The sequence below is a fragment of the Pelodiscus sinensis genome, chromosome 20 (assembly GCF_049634645.1).
Source record: "Pelodiscus sinensis isolate JC-2024 chromosome 20, ASM4963464v1, whole genome shotgun sequence".
NCBI lineage: Eukaryota > Metazoa > Chordata > Testudines > Trionychidae > Pelodiscus > Pelodiscus sinensis.
Window position 1 is genome coordinate 2,030,398 of NC_134730.1, and position 16,161 is coordinate 2,046,558.

General features: G+C 60.3%; 1 protein-coding gene across 4 annotated transcripts in view; it reads right to left on the minus strand.

Annotated features, from left to right (window-relative positions):
- The window catches only part of PIK3R6 (phosphoinositide-3-kinase regulatory subunit 6), a 58,957-nt gene that overhangs the window by 23,790 nt on the left and 19,006 nt on the right, over positions 1-16,161 (minus strand). For all 4 annotated transcript variants that reach the window (XM_075903473.1, XM_075903474.1, XM_075903475.1 and 1 more), the window contains 4 exons: positions 11,050-11,170; positions 8,994-9,077; positions 6,313-6,404; positions 259-327 (listed from right to left, as the gene is read on the minus strand). In XM_075903473.1, coding sequence (XP_075759588.1) covers positions 259-327; positions 6,313-6,404; positions 8,994-9,077; positions 11,050-11,062 — 258 coding nt within the window. In that variant the 5' untranslated portion in view covers positions 11,063-11,170. The remainder of the gene's footprint in view (positions 1-258; positions 328-6,312; positions 6,405-8,993; positions 9,078-11,049; positions 11,171-16,161) is intronic.

The window sequence follows — 16,161 nt, forward strand, 5'->3', positions numbered from 1 at the left end:
GCTTTACAAAGGAGGTCAATATGATTATCCCCATTTTACAGGGGGAGAAAACTGAGGCACAGGGTAGGAAATTACCTACCCAAAGCCACCTAGTAACAGCACCAGGCACTGAAGCTAGGCTTTTCCTCTCTCCCCTGGATACACTGCCCACTGGGCCACGCTATCCATTCTGCTATACGTTGGGTGCAAGTGATCTTAGGGTCAGGCCCCACAGCTTCCACTTTCCCTGAATTGTTAAATGCCATCTGCAGCTCGTACCTTAATTAGCGTGTACATTAGTGTATGAAGCAGGGGGATGATGTAATGTCTGAAGTCTCCTCTTTCGGCCTGCAAAACCAAGGCAAAGAGTTACTCCAATGCACGCTGCTTCGCCACTTGCTGACTGGTGAAGCAATTGAGTGGTGGTTGCATCAGAGGAAGGAAACCCAACAGAAATGCGCAGCACACCCTGCTCTTTTAAGGCACTCAGGACGGATTGCAGCAGGGGGATACGTCGGGGTTGCTGGCTTGGTGCAGGTTCTCAGTCCACGTAAGTGTCATCATGTGCCTGCCAGAGTGACAGGCACCCCCTGAAAGCAGCAAGCTGGCCAGCATGTTGAGCTGCAATAATGCCAGTAGTCCGGGGTCTGGTTCTAGCTGCCGGAAGGCCCACACCTTTGCAGAGAGTTGGGTTTCTTTGATTAACGAGGAGATGAATTTTGCTCCCCAACCCGACCCCTACGGGCCTCTGCTCAGCTCAGTGCAGACAACTCCTGAGGACCAGACAGGGGGCGTGTTAGTCTCTCCTCTGGTGGTTGAGGGGCTCGGGTGCCAGGTCCGTAAGGGCCAGCGACAGAGCTCCTGGCGAGTGTGACATGGCACTAGGGCGCAGTGAGGAGCTTGCTCCCAGGGAAGGGAGCAGAGACGGGTTTCCCGCAGAGCGGGATCAGGACTTCTTTTTAAATAGAAAATGGCCACAACATCAAACGTCTGTTTAAACAAATGGGTTTCATCCCCGAAAACGGAAACCCTGGGGTTTGGCTTTCCAACCCCCCGCCCTGTCCCACTTCATGCAAAATGGGTATTTCCCATGGAGCGTTGGGCTTACGCCAAACAAAGAGCCATTTCCACTGAGAAAACGAGTCGACGGTCCAGTTCCTGCTGGCCTTGGTTTCTAACCCTGTGCAGTAGTGGCAGGACACAGGGGCAGCACCTCCCCTCAAGGCCCGCGGGGCCGGAGCAGCGAGCAACAGACCCCACCACGGCTCTGAGCCCCGAATGGACGGCGCCCGGGCTGCCGACCTCTGAGGGTTCAAAGAGCGTGTTTCCCGGGACAAAGCCAGGAGGCGTCGTTCCTGGAAAGGCTCCTGGATCTAGTGCCCAGTGCACGTGTAGCACCCGGCCTATGGGAGCGCGACAGCAGCTATGAGCCAGCTGGAGGAGCCCCCCCCCTTGGTCCCCAGGCGGGTCCTTGCTGAGAACGCTGGTCGCTGCCATTTGCAGCCCTAGCACCAGCAGCGCAATGGCTGGGGGGAGCTGCACAGTCAGCGGCAGCCAGTCGCAGCCCCCTCCCCTTCCGCTGTTCACTGACCTCCCCGGCCCAGGCGTCTCCCTGCCTTTGCCTGTCCCCTCTCCCGCCACACTTCCCTTGGGAGACCACACGGGCAGTGGGTGAAGGAAGGGCTGGGGGAGGCAGGTCCTGAACCCCACTCAGCCCCGCCCCTTCTGTCAAGGCCCCGCCCCAATGGAGCCAAGCCACCTCCCCCCATGGGGAGGCAGAGCAGCGCACTGCCCACCCCCCAGCACAGGGGGAGAGAGGATGGGCATGTTCCAGCTTCTCTGGCCCGGATCACCGGGAGGGTGGCGCATGCCCCAGTGTCCCCAGCCCCGGAGCACAGGGAGGGTGGCGCACGCCCCAGAGTCCCCAGCCCCGGAGCACAGGGAGGGTGGCGCACGCCCCAGAGTCCCCAGCCCCGGAGCACAGGGAGGGTGGTGCACGCACCAGAGTCCCCAGCCCCGGAGCACAGGGAGGGTGGCGCACGCACCAGAGTCCCCAGCCCCGGAGCACAGGGAGGGTGGCGCACGCACCAGAGTCCCCAGCCCCGGATCACCGGGAGGGTGGCGCATGCCCCAGTGTCCCCAGCCCCGGAGCACAGGGAGGGTGGCGCACGCACCAGAGTCCCCAGCCCCGGAGCACAGGGAGGGTGGTGCACGCACCAGAGTCCCCAGCCCCGGAGCACAGGGAGGGTGGCGCACGCCCCAGAGTCCCCAGCCCCGGAGCACAGGGAGGGTGGTGCACGCCCCAGAGTCCCCAGCCCCGGAGCACAGGGAGGGTGGCGCACGCCCCAGAGTCCCCAGCCCCGGAGCAAAGGGAGGGTGGCGCACGCCCCAGTGTCCCCAGCCCCGGAGCACAGGGAGGGTGGCGCACGCCCCAGAGTCCCCAGCCCCGGAGCAAAGGGAGGGTGGCGCACGCACCAGAGTCCCCAGTCCCGGAGCAAAGGGAGGGTGGCGCACGCACCAGAGTCCCCAGCCCCAGAGCACAGGGAGGGTGGCGCACGCACCAGAGTCCCCAGCCCCGGAGCACAGGGAGGGTGGCGCACGCCCCAGAGTCCCCAGCCCCGGAGCACAGGGAGGGTGGCGCACGCCCCAGAGTCCCCAGTCCCGGAGCACAGGGAGGGCGGCGCACGCCCCAGAGTCCCCAGCCCCGGAGCACAGGGAGGGTGGCGCACGCACCAGAGTCCCCAGCCCCAGAGCACAGGGAGGGTGGCGCACGCACCAGTGTCCCCAGCCCCGGAGCACAGGGAGGGCAGCGCACGCCCCAGTGTCCTCAGCCCCAGAGCACAGGGAGGCAGGCGCTCAGAGGCAGCAACACGCCACCCCCAGTACACCTACTGCAGGCGCTCTGGGGGCGGAGTGGAGGTTTGGGAAGGCCCCCGCCTAGCAGACCCGCCACCCATGGGAGCCCACCTCAGCGTGTGGTGGGGCAGGGGAACAGGAAGCCCCCCCGGCTCTGCAAGGGAGGGGGCTCGCTCTCTCTGCTCAGGCGCCTTCGCACTGGCAAACAGCACCAGGTGGTTTGTGTTTCAGACTTTAATGTTCCGGGCAGAGAGCCAGCCCCCAGCCCCTGCCAGCGAGATGGCATCGAATGCCAGCCAGCCCACTCGGAGGCTGCAGCACCAGGGTAGCAATTTCTTTTAGGGGGGCGATTTTTAGCAACACGGATACATGTGTAGACTTCGGTGCCACTGCAAATCTGGCCCCATAGGCTTTAACAATACACAGAGTAGGCAGTGAAGACCTGGAGCGGGAAAGGGAGCTGGAGCAGGAACTGGAGGGGGAGTGGGAGTGGGAGCTGGCAATAGAGCAGGAGTGAGAGTGGGAACTGGAGGGGGAGTGGGAGCTGACGCTGGAGCAGGAGTGAGAGTGGGAACTGGCGGAGGAGTGGGAGCTGGCGCTGGAGCGGGAGCAGGTGCTGAAGCGGGGGCAGGAGCTAGTGCTGGAGCGGGAGCGGGGTATCTGAGTAACCTAAGGGGAGAGGACAATGGCTGCCTAGCAGAGTGGCTTTCCCACTCTAGGTAGTCCTGGGGAGGGCGGGTGAGGAAAACGGGCTCTCTAGCGGGAGCAGGGAGTGGGAGTGGGAACTGGCGGAGGAGCGGGAGCTGGCGCTGGAGCGGGGCCGGGAGCTGGTGCTGGAGCGGGGTATCTGAGTAACCTAAGGGGAGAGGACAATGGTTGAATAGCAGAGTGGCTTTCCCACTCCAGGCAGTCCTGGGGCGGGCGGGCGAGGAAAACGGGCTCTCTAGCGGGAGCAGGGAGTGGGAGTGGGAACTGGCGGAGGAGCGGGAGCTGGCGCTGGAGCGGGGCCGGGAGCTGGTGCTGGAGCGGGGTATCTGAGTAACCTAAGGGGAGAGGACAATGGTTGAATAGCAGAGCGGCTTTCCCACTCCAGGCAGTCCTGGGGCGGGCGGGCGAGGAAAACGGGCTCTCTAGCGGGAGCGGGAGGCTGTCGAGCAGCTCAGCGATAAATGGGGTTGCATGCTGCGGAGGTGGGATGGGGTTTGGGCCAGAAGATGAAAGGCAGGAGGTGAGATATTGAGGCTTCTCAGCCTCACTGGGATGGGGAGCTGGTCTGCGATCTGATTGGCAGTCTGCCTGGGAGAGGCAGTGAGCCGTGGGTGGGGAAGGTCTGTGGTCTGGGCGTGGGTGGGCCCTGGCACAGGGCCCTCAGACAGCTCCTTGCAGCACCTTCCCCCTAAGCTGCCAGCCGATCAGGCGTCTGTCCTTCGGCCCCTGACGCAGGCGACGCCGCACACACCAGGCCCTCGTGATAAACCCAGGGAGCAGCTGTCGGCCGGCGTGGAGTCCGCGAAGCGCGACACTCCTGCTGCTGTCCCCCTCCAGCTCAGGAGGGAGATGAGTCGGGGGTGGGGAGGGGGAAATTCCATGGCAACGGAGAGGGCCGCTGGAGCCTGTGGGGCTATGTGGGGCTGGCCAACAGGTGCTAACTGGGCCCACCCGCCCACTGCAGCTTTACAGAGCTTCCCTGCACCGGGGGGTTCCCAGCAGGCCCCCGCTTGCCAGGAACGAGGCTGGTGAGTGGCCAGCCCCACACAATGGCTAGGGCTGGTCGGGGGGAAATCCAGGCCGCTGCTGTCTGAGAACAGGTGACACCTGGACACGTGTCAGGAAAAGCACCTGCGTTGGGCGGGGGATCTCAGTTGGCACTGCGGGTGGCTTTGTGAGCTGGTAAATGACTGTTACGGGAAGCCCGGGGGGTGTACACGGACCTGCCCCGGCCAGCTGGCTCGTGGCCCATTTCTGCCAGCCCAGGGACAGCCGTGAGCCATGAGCCTCGGAGGACAGTCTACCGGAAGGAAGTCAGCTTGGGGCAGCCATTTTCTACCAAATGAAGACGAGGGAGGCTGCTGCAGGGACAAGCAGGCTGCGGGTGATGGAACATGGACGATCCAGGAGCAGGGCGAGCCAGTGCGGTGCACTGCATTTCGGGTGCATCCCCTGGGCCTTACGGGGTTAAACGTGAAGAGCAGGAAGGTGTTGGACCCTACCGCTATTGGCTGCTTCACAGTGGCTGCCCTGAGGGAGTTAAACTCCTGCCCTTGGGGTGGCGGGCTGGGGCCTGTCTGTGCCAGGGAGCCTGCTGGGGCAGCCTGTGCGGCGGGGGGGCAGCGGGGTTCGCTCGGAGGCAGTGCCGGGTGAAAGGCTGTGCGCTGAGTGTGCACAGGGACCCGGAGCCTGGGCTCTGGCTGGGCTCTGTTCAGCCTCCGAGAGCGTGAATCACGCCGGGGATCCGCGGCAGCGAGGCTTGGACCCCTCATGCAGCCCTGGGGGGTGGCCCGGGAGGGCCCTCGCCAGAGTCTGTGACAGCACCATGGCCCAAGACCAGCATGCTGCGACCGCCTCGTGAGGGGAGACTGTGGCGCATCGTGGGGGAGAGTCCAAGGGGGGAGCGGGAGCCTGAGGCGCCGCTGGGGCACTTCTGCCTCGAAATATTTCAGTTTCCGACTTGTCCCAGAAAAGCTGGAGTTTCCCACAAGCACAAGCAGCCACAGCAACTGCTTCCCCCGCTGGAATTGCTCTGTTCCCTGGAAAAAGGCCCGGTTCCCGGCCGGCTCTAACAGTGCCCGCGCTGTCTGCAGCGAAGGCTGGCTTGGCGCAAATGGGGCGCCTGGGTTTGGGGCTGGCGTGGGCCAGCAGGGAGTCCTGGCAGTAACAAGGCGGGTAGGCACCTGCCTAGGCCTCATGGATGCCAGATGCACTGAGGAAGTGGTTCAGGCAGGATGGCTGCAGCAGGAAGGTGTCTCGCCCTGGGGGCCAGAGCAGCTGCCTTTCTGGCTCCCTGCCCGGGCTGTAGCTTTTCCACAGGCTCTGCCATTAGGGGAAACAGCCCAAATGCCACGGCTCTGCCCCGCTGTGCTGCTCCTGCCTCGGATGGCTCCAGCCCTGCCTCAGTGCCCCTCTCCCCAGTGCCGAGGGGCTGGGCCAGTGGGCTAACTGCCCCATCCCGTGCCCAAGCCAGCGCCAGAGGAAATATTGCAGGGGCAGCAACACAGAGTAGTCCCCACAACAACTCCAGCCCCCCGGCCCCGGGTCTGGCCCTCCCAGGCATCCCTGCCTCAGGCTCCCAGACAGAGCTCCAGGAACGGCTGAGCTCTCCCCTCCGCTAAGGCCCATCGCCGCAAGGAGGGGGAGCTGTAGGCACACAGTCAGGCCAGCCACCCGGTCAGAGAGGCTGTGCACAGCCGCCACGAGACGGATACACTCACCACGGGCCGAATCGGTGCCAGGCACTGGTGGCCGACTGCTCATTCTTACCCTTTCCAGCTCTTTCACGAGGATTTTCACCAGGATGGCACTGTTAAGGGGACTCCGATCAATCTTCTTGTGCAAGGTCCAGCGCAGCATCCCTGGGAGACCAAGCACAGGGGGAAGGTCATTCCACAGAAAGCAGCTACAAGGGGGGAGTGCACTGCGGTAGCTGGGGCGGGCACTGAGCCATGGGACCTGAATCCCAGGCCTCGCTCCACCGAGTTAGGACACGCGCTTTCTTGGTCCTGCCACAGTGCAGGGGGCTGGACTTGGTGATTTCTCAAGGCCCCTTCCAGCCCTACACTTATATGGTTCTGTGGGGTTTGCTGGTATAAGCTGCGTCTCCCCTAGCAGGGTTCCCGGTTTACAGCTATAACCAGCAAACTCTGAAATGTGGAGGGGGAAAGTCCTGGCACAATTCTGCGATAGTTCTGCTAGTACAACACACACTACTGGCTGTGAGTGTGTCCACGCAGGAGAGCTGTAGAGCGGTGCGACTAGAGAGGTGCAGACACACCTCACGTTAAAGCAGTGCAGTGCCGGGCTCTGGGCACATCTTCCCTCCCCGAGCACGCTGACAGGAAGTCACTGTGCAGGGCCTTAGCGGAAGCCTCCCCCGCTCAGCCTGGCTCACATTTCTCAATGGCGAGAGGTGAGAGATGCTATCTCTGAGCCTTTGCCCTGGCAGCGGGTCACGTGCACCTGGGAGCTGCAGAGCTGGTAGCGGGCAGAGTCTCATGCCACCGGCAGCAGCATCAATCAAAGCCAGCAGCAAAGCCGCTGTTCTGACCGGCGTTTCTCAGCCCCGGATACTCAGCAGGCTCTTTGTATTTGCTTTCTGGGGTTTGAGCTGGTAGGTCTCCTGGGGCCCCCTTTTCACTTTTTTCTTGGCCACCATAAGGACCAGAAGCCAACTCTGCCTCGTGCCAACCCCGCATCCCAGGGCCAAGACAAGGGACAGAGATCGCGAGACTGGAAGCAGAATTATGGGAGTTCGTGACACTTCAGCTGGAAGCTCCCAGGGCGGCCTGGCTCAGCCATTTTTGACCCCTAGTTCATGCAGCACCTCCCCTGACGGGATCCGGGCCCCAGACTGGGGCGCGTGGGTGCAACCATTACACCAAAGCCAGCCCCGCTGCCCCCGATCTCCCCTCCAGAGGTGGGCTGGAGCCAGTGGCTACCCAGCATGCTCGGTCTCCGCTGTCCTGAGGAAGGCCGAGGGAAATGTGCTCAGATTTCAGACAATTAGGCTGCTGGCACATTAACCAATAAGGTGCCGGACAGGGCAGAGCTCGGCCCCTTCTGGCTCAGGCTCGGCTTGTGAGGAGCGGCACCTTGTGCACCTTCAGGGCAGCAGCTGGGTACGTCTGCCTTAGGCATCGCCTAGTGGCTGAGCTATGCTCCCCCATATGGCCTGGCAAACCAGGGGACACGCTGCATGTGGAGACTGCGACAGGCTTTGTGTCCCAAGCAGCTGCAACGATCAGTCCTGGAGCCGTTCAGCTCGGGGTCCCATTGGCACCAGTCGGGAGTCACTGGGCTGACTTCAGTGGCTGCCAGAGTACCAGGCTAGAATCTGGGCCAGGCCTAGTGGTTACAGCAGGGCACTGGGAGTCTGGACTCCTGGGTTCTCTGCTTGATTTTCTCCTGTGTTCCTGGTCACGCGGCTCTGAGATCCATTTTACTCTTGCACACAGCAGGGACGAGAACACAGCCCCTCCCTGAGGAGATGGGCCTGTGACGATTTCATGGGGAAAAGCCCTTTGAGACCTCTGCAGGGAAGGGGCTACAGACGGGCAAAGGGAAATTATTATTATTCCCACATCTCGGTACAGATTCAGCATGCAGCTTGGCGCGGTTCCAGGCACACAGCCTTTGAAACGCTGCTGGCTGAGAGTCTCCCAGCGAGAGGAGAAAATCCACATGTGTGCGTACTGCAGGGACTGAGGAGTCCACCAGGGTGAGAGCGCGCGTCAATCAAGAGATATTTTCTGGGCCTCCCCACGAAGATCTATTTTTATTTTCATTCTGGCTGCCAAAGCTCCGGGATCCAGCAGTGAGGCTGACAGAGCAGGGCTTCAGCTCTCCGGTACTGGGGCACACGTCGGTGGAGGAGCCCAAAGCTGGCACATTAACCAATAAGGTGCCAAACAGGGCAAAGAAGGGGGCTGTTCCCACATTACAGGTGGGGAAACTGAGGCCCGGAGACGTTCAAGTCGTTCAGTGAGTCAGTGACGCAGCTGGGAATGAAAGCCCTGATCTCGGTCTCTCAGTGCCTCCATCTAATCGCCCAGCCCTATTGATTAATGAGCGCTCCTGGGGACCCAGTGCTGACAGAGGATGCTGACGGTTGGCTGGAGCTGCTTTGGAACAGTAGCTATGCTGAAGGCATAAGGAGATCTCAGTGGCAGAAATGGGTGCCCAGAAGCAAAAGTTGACTGAAAGCAAAAGTTGTTCTGGGAGCAGGCTTGCAAGCCGCGCGCGCACAAGGAGCTGAGCCCAGTGTGGAACACCTGCCGGGGAGCCAGGCTGAAGGCGGTGGGAGAATACTCGGACACTGATGTTCTGGGGCCTTTGGACCCCAACAAACGCAGAACAACCAGCCAGGGGAGTCACTGGCACCGCCCTGGTGTGAGGCACCGAGAACAGGCGAGAGGCAGGGCGGGGCGGCCAGGGGCCTGTCTTACCTCGCTCGCTCTGGAAGGCGCGGTGGTGTCCGTCGAGCTCTCGCAGGAGGGCACGCACGCTGCGCAGGATGTCCGACTCCACCTCTAATGCAAAGGGAGGGACAGGGTGTGAGCAGCCAGCAGCACTGCTGGCCTTGGGGCAGTACCGGCGCGCTCCACAGGCACAAGGCGCCAGCTGCGTTTGGGGCAGGTAGGAAGTTCTATAAAGTTCCGCAATTTTACAAAGCTGACAGAATTGGGGAGCCCTCCCCCCCCCCCACGGGCTCAGTAGGTGAAGGCTGAAATGCTGAGACCTGGTTCTGATATTTAAGCTGCTAAATCCACCCTGTGAGGTCCCTCACACATACGCCACATAAGCAGCAGAGGGTCTAGACAGAGGTTTTGACACAACAGAAAATCTTCTAAGAATTGAGTCCACGGGGGAAAAAGGATTTGGCATCACCCGGGCCACAGTGCCCCCCGCTAGGGCCCCTCCACAAACCTCTATGCTCAGTGGTCTTGCCAGAGCGGGGCCAGGAGTGGAGTGCCGGGCGCAGGGCAGGTAGCAGGGATCCCAACCCCAGACTGTTGTGTGGGAACCCCCGAGTTCCCCGTCCCCTGCTGTCTGGTAGCCAGTCCCGCACTGGCAGGTGGCAAACACAACCCCACCCCCAGCCATGGATTTACCCCAGAGCAGCTTGGTTAAGGATGCTTTTGGGAACTAAGGCCTCTTGAATGACAGAGCTGGTTGCTAAGGCCACTGGAGCGGAGAGAAAAGGTGGCTGAGGTTGTATCTGTTACTGGAGCAACAGAGACAAGTTTTCCAATGGCCTGGAGCTCCTCTGTGGAGCTTGACTGGTCTCTTTCAGCTGCAGAAGTGTGTCCAATAAACAATATTGCCCTGTTTCGCACCCTGGGACCAGCATGCTCCAATGGCTCCTCAGCAAGGACTCCTCAGGTAAGGAGGATGAGGAGGGCTGCTACGCCTCCAAGGACGACCTGTGGTCCTAGCTTTCCAGGGCAGGATGAGCTGACCAGCTGGATGCAGTACGTTCTACCCCCTTCTCCTAGCTACGGCACCGGTGGAGAGCTGAACGCTAACTTCGCCGCACAGCGTTCCCGGGGGTTGTGCGGAGCGACGCCTGGCCTGGACAGCTGCTTTTTCCATTCTAAAGGGCCTTTCCCCCGACACTTGGAACTTTGTCACAGGTTTGCCTCTTGGGCTGCAATTTTCCACATTTGGGCTTGGGCCCCCAAGCAATTTTTCTCAGGACGCCTGAGCAAAAGTGGTTGAGCCATTTCTGAGCGCCCAGAGATTTTTGTCATTCTAAATAAATATCCCCGTTTCCAGTCTTTGCCTGGCCAGCTCTAGCATGGGACAGAACCGGCACCATAAAATCTTAGCTGGGGGCTCCGACAGCCCTGTGCGGAGGGCCTGAAAAAGGTCCTTGGGTTTCTTACGTCCCTACTTAGATGCGCTTTTTAGGGTATAAGTGGGACTTGTAAAGACACTGAGCTGGTCTCATGAGGCCTGTGTTCAATGCCCTGCTCTGCCACAGGCTTCCTGCATGACCTTGGACAAGTCACTTAGTCACACTGTGCCTTAGTTCCCTTGTCTCTTTCACTGTAAGCTCTCAGGGCAGGGGCTCCCTCTCACTGTGCATCATGTAGCATGCAGCACGATAGGATCCTGCTCTTGGATGGGGCCTGTAGGTGCTACAGCTGCCCAGATAATAACAGCTTCTAATAATACTCCTGTGGGGTAGGTCGGCAAACATCACCTCCATTTTACACATGGGGAAACTGAGGTACAATGACAGGAAATCAAATGGGGCTAGAACCCAGCTCCACAAGCAGCCCCCTTCCTTGCCTTCACCTTAGCGGCACGGTTCTTCCTCTTACGAGCTACCCAGCCCTGTACCAGCACTGCAAGGCGCCCTCCCTAGTCAGTAGGTGGCTTATTTCTCACTCAGCGTCTCTCTGCTGCCGAGCGAAGGGCTGCCCGGCAGGCCTGGCCACCTTGCCTTCCCCTGGTGCCTCAGCCCCCCGCCCCAGGAACTGGCCGGCGACCACAGACCTGTGTTCTCCATGAATGGGCAGGGAGCGGGCGCGTCTGTGCCGGCGGGTCTCGGAGAGCAGGGCAAGCGGGTGGCAGGTCCTCATTCAGCACTGGCATGGCCTCGCGCCCTGTGTGTCACCTGCAAAACAAGAGCTTCCGGTGGGCTCTCGAGGTGGAGGCAGGGTCAGACCGGCCCGGCTGGGCACAGGAGGGAGGGGCACAAACAGGACGACGCCTCTGAAACGTGCCGCGCTGAGAGCCAGGTTCCCAGGAGAGCTCAGCACCCACCAGGGAGCCCACAAGCCCCAGCAGGGCCACGGACTGACCGGCCCTGGAGGGCTCTCGCCGCGCCGCTGCCCATGCTGGGGTGGCGGAGTCGGGGCTGGGCCTGCAATGGGCAGGGGGTTGGAGCAGGCGGCCTCCGGAGTCTCTGCCAGGCCCCGTTTTCTACGCTCTCCGTGCCCCAGGCCAGGCATTGCCTCGCCCTCGCAGCCCACCCGAGCCAGCTGAGGGAAGTTCTGGCACCCCCCGGCCAGCCTTCATCCCACCCGGCATTAGCTGTGAGCGTGGGCGGCTGGCTGGGGCGCTTCACAGAGGCCCAACGCCGTCCCGAGAGGGAGACCCTGGCGAATGCTGCCCCCGGAGCACCAGGCTGCAGCCCCTTTCCCGGCTCCTCCAGACCCTCCTGCTGAGGCTCTGGCTGCCCTTCTCCCCACGTCCGCCCTGGACACACACCTCCCCCCTCCCGGCGCTGTCCATAAGAGCCATGGGGGCTGCTGTGCGACCACCCAGCCTTTTTCCATTTCTGTGTCACTCACACGCAGACAGCTCCTCTGGGCACCGTCCCCCGGGCCCTTTGGGCTCTGCCTGGGGCCTTTCCTGGGCCCCCCTCTGCTCCCCGGGCTTTGCCCCTTCCACCTGCACACCCCTCCCCATGTTTTCCATTTTTGTTCCAAGCAATCAGTTGGCTGCTGGCTCCTGAAGCCTCTTCCACAGCGGAGTGTGTGGGGGAGGGGTTCCTACTTGGGCACTGGCCCTCCCCTTGCCCCAGAATTCAGACAGGCCACCGTGCCCCCCACAGGACACTGACGGGACCGAGCTGGGGACTGCTCAGAGGGCTGGAGATGGAGACCGGGGACTCCCGAGAGACGTGGGGAGGGACTAAGGCAGGCAGGCTGGCCCCTGTCAGGGAAGCAGGTGGGATGGAGCGGCACATGCAGGGAAGAGGACAATGAGAAACGCCTCCTGGCTTTTCCCTGGGCATAGCAGGCAGCTTTGCCAAGGCAGCAGCTGCCACTGAAACCGTCCCAGCTAGTGGGAAAGCAGGTGCCTGCTATGGCCTCCCGGCTGCCCCCAAAACGCCAAGAGGCGGAATTGAACCAGGAACCTCTGGTGCTTAGTGCATGAGGCTTTGCCACATGAGCTAAAAGCAGCTGTAGAGCAGCCTCATTATTCTCTCTGGCTGTGTCTAGACTTGCCAGCTGTCTACACTGGCTGCTTGAATTTCCACAAGAACACTGACGATCGCATGTAAGAAATCAGTGCTTCTTGCGGAAATACTGTGCTGCTCCCGTTCGGGCAAAAGTCCTTTTGCGCAAAATGGCCAGTGTAGACAGCTCAGCTTTGTTTTCCGCAAAAAAGCCCCGATCGTGAAAATGGCGATCGGGGCTTTTTTGTGGAAAAGTGCGTCTAGATTGGCACGGACGCTTTTCCACAAAAAGTGCTTTTGCGGAAAAAGCGTCCGTGCCAATCTAGATGCTATTTTCCGCAAATGCTTTTAACGGAAAAACTTTTCCGTTAAAAGCATTTGCGGAAAATCATGCCGGTCTAGATGTAGCCTCTGTGTGCGGTCTCTGAGCTGCTAGCTAGGCCAGAGCACGGCCGGCAACGGGGAATGGAAGGGTTAAAGGTGCATCCTGCCCCTCCGTATCCTCTTGCACACAGGAGTGGCGTCCAGGGAGACCTGCCCCAGCCTGATGTCTCAGCCAGCAGACAGGTCAGCAGGCCTGTTACCTAGAGAGACCCCGTCATTCCTGGACAGTTCGGCAGCACCATGAGAAAGCCCCTCGCCCAAGCTCCCGAGCAGGGATGCAGACTCCAGCGGAGCAAGCCAGGCCCTGGCCTTCCCAGCTGGCATCGCCTCCTGGAGCTCCCTCCCTAGGAGACGCTGTCTTGGCCCACCGCCCCCCCAGCTGAGCTCCTGCAGATTTCCATCAGGCCCAGCTCTTCGGCTGATTAGCTGCCTGCTCAGGCCGGGAGCTGCTCACAGGTGGGCTCAGAGCGGCTCCTCCCTTCCAGGAAGCCCATTAGGGGCTTGCTGTGCCCGACCCCCCTTACAGGGCCAGCCACACCCCCTCGGAGGGATGGCAAAGCAGAGAGTGGTACCTGCTGCTTGTCAGGCCTATAGCACCCCTCTCCAGGCACAAGCCAATGAGCTAAGCCCCCGCCTGCTCCAGGCAGCCTGGCTGGTGGCTTGGTGTAGCCAGGGAGTGGATTCTGTTCCTGCCTCAGTGCCACTTTGCTGGTGTGTGCCTCAGTTTCCCAATCAGCATAGCCTGGGACATCTCCATGCCCCCCCCAACCCCCGGCCCCCGGTGGGAAGTTGCTTGGTTATTGTCATTGTGCCTGGAAACAGCTTTGAGAGTCGCGGGGGTGGGAGGCCAGGAGCCAAGAGTTATAACTAAAATGAGTCAAACCCACGCCTCTCGCGAGCCCTGAGTGGGAGGAGAGCTCCGAGCTCGGCCGCGCTGCCGGAAAGCGCCGTGCGGCAGGGTTCGGATTGCTCGAGAGCGTTGCCACACGCCTGCCCCGCCTCCTTATCTCGCGCCTGGATAGCCGCACAGCGCGTGGCGCTTGGCTGCTTCGCCCTCTGGCAGCACGAGCCGGCTGCTGGAGAGCAGCCCTGGCCCATGGTGCCGCAGCGGCGTTGCCAGCGGGGCTGCTGGGGGCATTCGGGAAGAGCGACGCGGCTGGAGACCTGTGCGGGGTCCTGCGATCCAGCCCGGGGCGGCGTGGGCTCGTGAGAAAAGCGGGCCAGGCGAACGGCAGGTACAGAACCCTCCCCACCACAGCGCGTCGGCATCTGAGAGCTAAAAATGCCCGTCCAATGGGCGAGTCCGCAGCCGGGGGGCACGTGGGCTCACGCCAATGGCAGGTGCAGAGGGACCCGGCTCTTCATGTTTTCCTCAGTTCTATTTTTAAGGTGTGCGTCAAGCGCCTACAGTAACTACAGCCGTCGCCGCTTCCTCTCTGCTACCTCTGACTTTGACCACGGAGGCAACAGCCCTCCCCCCTCGCTCCTGAGCTCCCGCTGCCCAGCAGCCTAGAGAAGGGAGCAGCTCAGACGCTGCCTTTCGCTTTCGCTCCCCTTCCCCCTCCCAGACAGGGAAGCAGCAGCTTTCCATGGGCCTGTCCCATGGAAACCACCTGGAGGCCTAACCTCGTCCCTCCCTGGAAACAGCGGCCTGAGGAGCCGGCTCGCTGCACCAACCGTTCCGCCCCAAGACCAGCCTTGTGCAGCCGCGCCCCAAAGCCGTGAGGCTGCACTGTAGGCGCAGCATGGCCAGGAGAGGCTCCCCGTCCCTGTCCAAACACCAAGTTCCCATTCCTTAGTCAGCTCACAGCTCCGTTTCCACGCACACCGATGGGGCCTGGCTCTAGGCTGGGCTCGGGACAGAGGTGCCTTATTCAGTGCTTCCAATGCCACCAACCCCTCGCCTCCCATCAGAGGCGCAGCCGACAGCCTCGCGCGCCAGCCCTGAAGCGCCCAGGGAAATAAAGCTGGGTGCTTAGCACCTGCCGGCAGCCTCCCATCAGCATGTCCCCCTACCCCAGCGCCTCCCACCCACCAGCGGCCTCACGGATCAGCTGCTCCACAGCCTGCAGAGGGAGGGCAGGGCACGCTCAGCAGAGAGGATGGAGCAGGGGAAAAGCAGCAAGGTGGGCCTGGGACTTGGGGGAAAAGGTAAAGCCGGGAGGTGGGGGGGGGGGGGGGCCTGGCACAGAGCCAGAGGGAGCCCATTACAAAGTTGGTGTCTGTGCCGAGTCCCATTTTCAGGCTTTTCTGTGCCACTACGAGGGCTAGAAACTTACAGTCTTTAAGTGATAGAAATGTAGCCGAGTTAGTCTGGTGTAGCTGAAAAAAAAACAGGACTATGTAGCATTTTAAAGACTAACAAGATGGTTTATTAGGTGAGCTTTCGTGGGCCAGACCCACTTCCTCAGATCAAATTGTGGAAGAAAATAGTCACAACCATATATACCAAAGGATACAATTAAAAAAAATGAACACACATGAAAAGGACAAATCACATTGCAGAACAGAAGGGGGATGCGGGGGGGAGGTAAATGTCTGTGAGCTAATGATATTAGAGGTGATAATTGGGGAAGCTATCTTTGTAATGGGTAAGATAATTAATGTCTTTGTTTAAACTTAGGCGTAAAGTGTCGAATTTAAGCATGAATGTCAGTTCAGAGGATTCTCTTTCACGTGCGGTCTTAATGATATTAGACAGGATCACAAAGAAAAAACAGTTTCTTGCCATTTCAACCAGAAAGGACACTGTCTCAATGACTTGATTATCTGCATCCTGCTTCAAAGACCTTTTAAGACTGCACTTGAAAGAGAATCCTCTGAACTGACATTCATGCTTAAATTCGACACTTTACGCCTAAGTTTAAACAAAGACATTAATTATCTTACCCATTACAAAGATAGCTTCCCCAATTATCACCTCTAATATCATTAGCTCACAGACATTTACCTCCCTCCTCCCATCCCCCTTCTGTTCTGAAATGTGATTTGTCCTTTTCATATGTGTTCATTTTTTTAATTGTATCCTTTGGTATATATGGCTGTGACAATTTTCTTCCACTATTTGATCTGAGGAAGTGGGTCTGGCCCACGAAAGCTCATCACCTAATAAACCATCTTGTTAGTCTTTAAAATGCTACATAGTCCTGTTTTTTGTTTCAGTCTTTAAGTGGAGACTCTCCCTTAGTAACATGACTCCAGGGACTGGAGCTTTCAGAAACCCCCCAGACATGGCAAGCCGTGGGATGCAGTCGTCAGACTGGCACCACCACTCTTCCCGGCGAGCTCGGCCTGACTCCGTTTTCAAAAAGTGAACT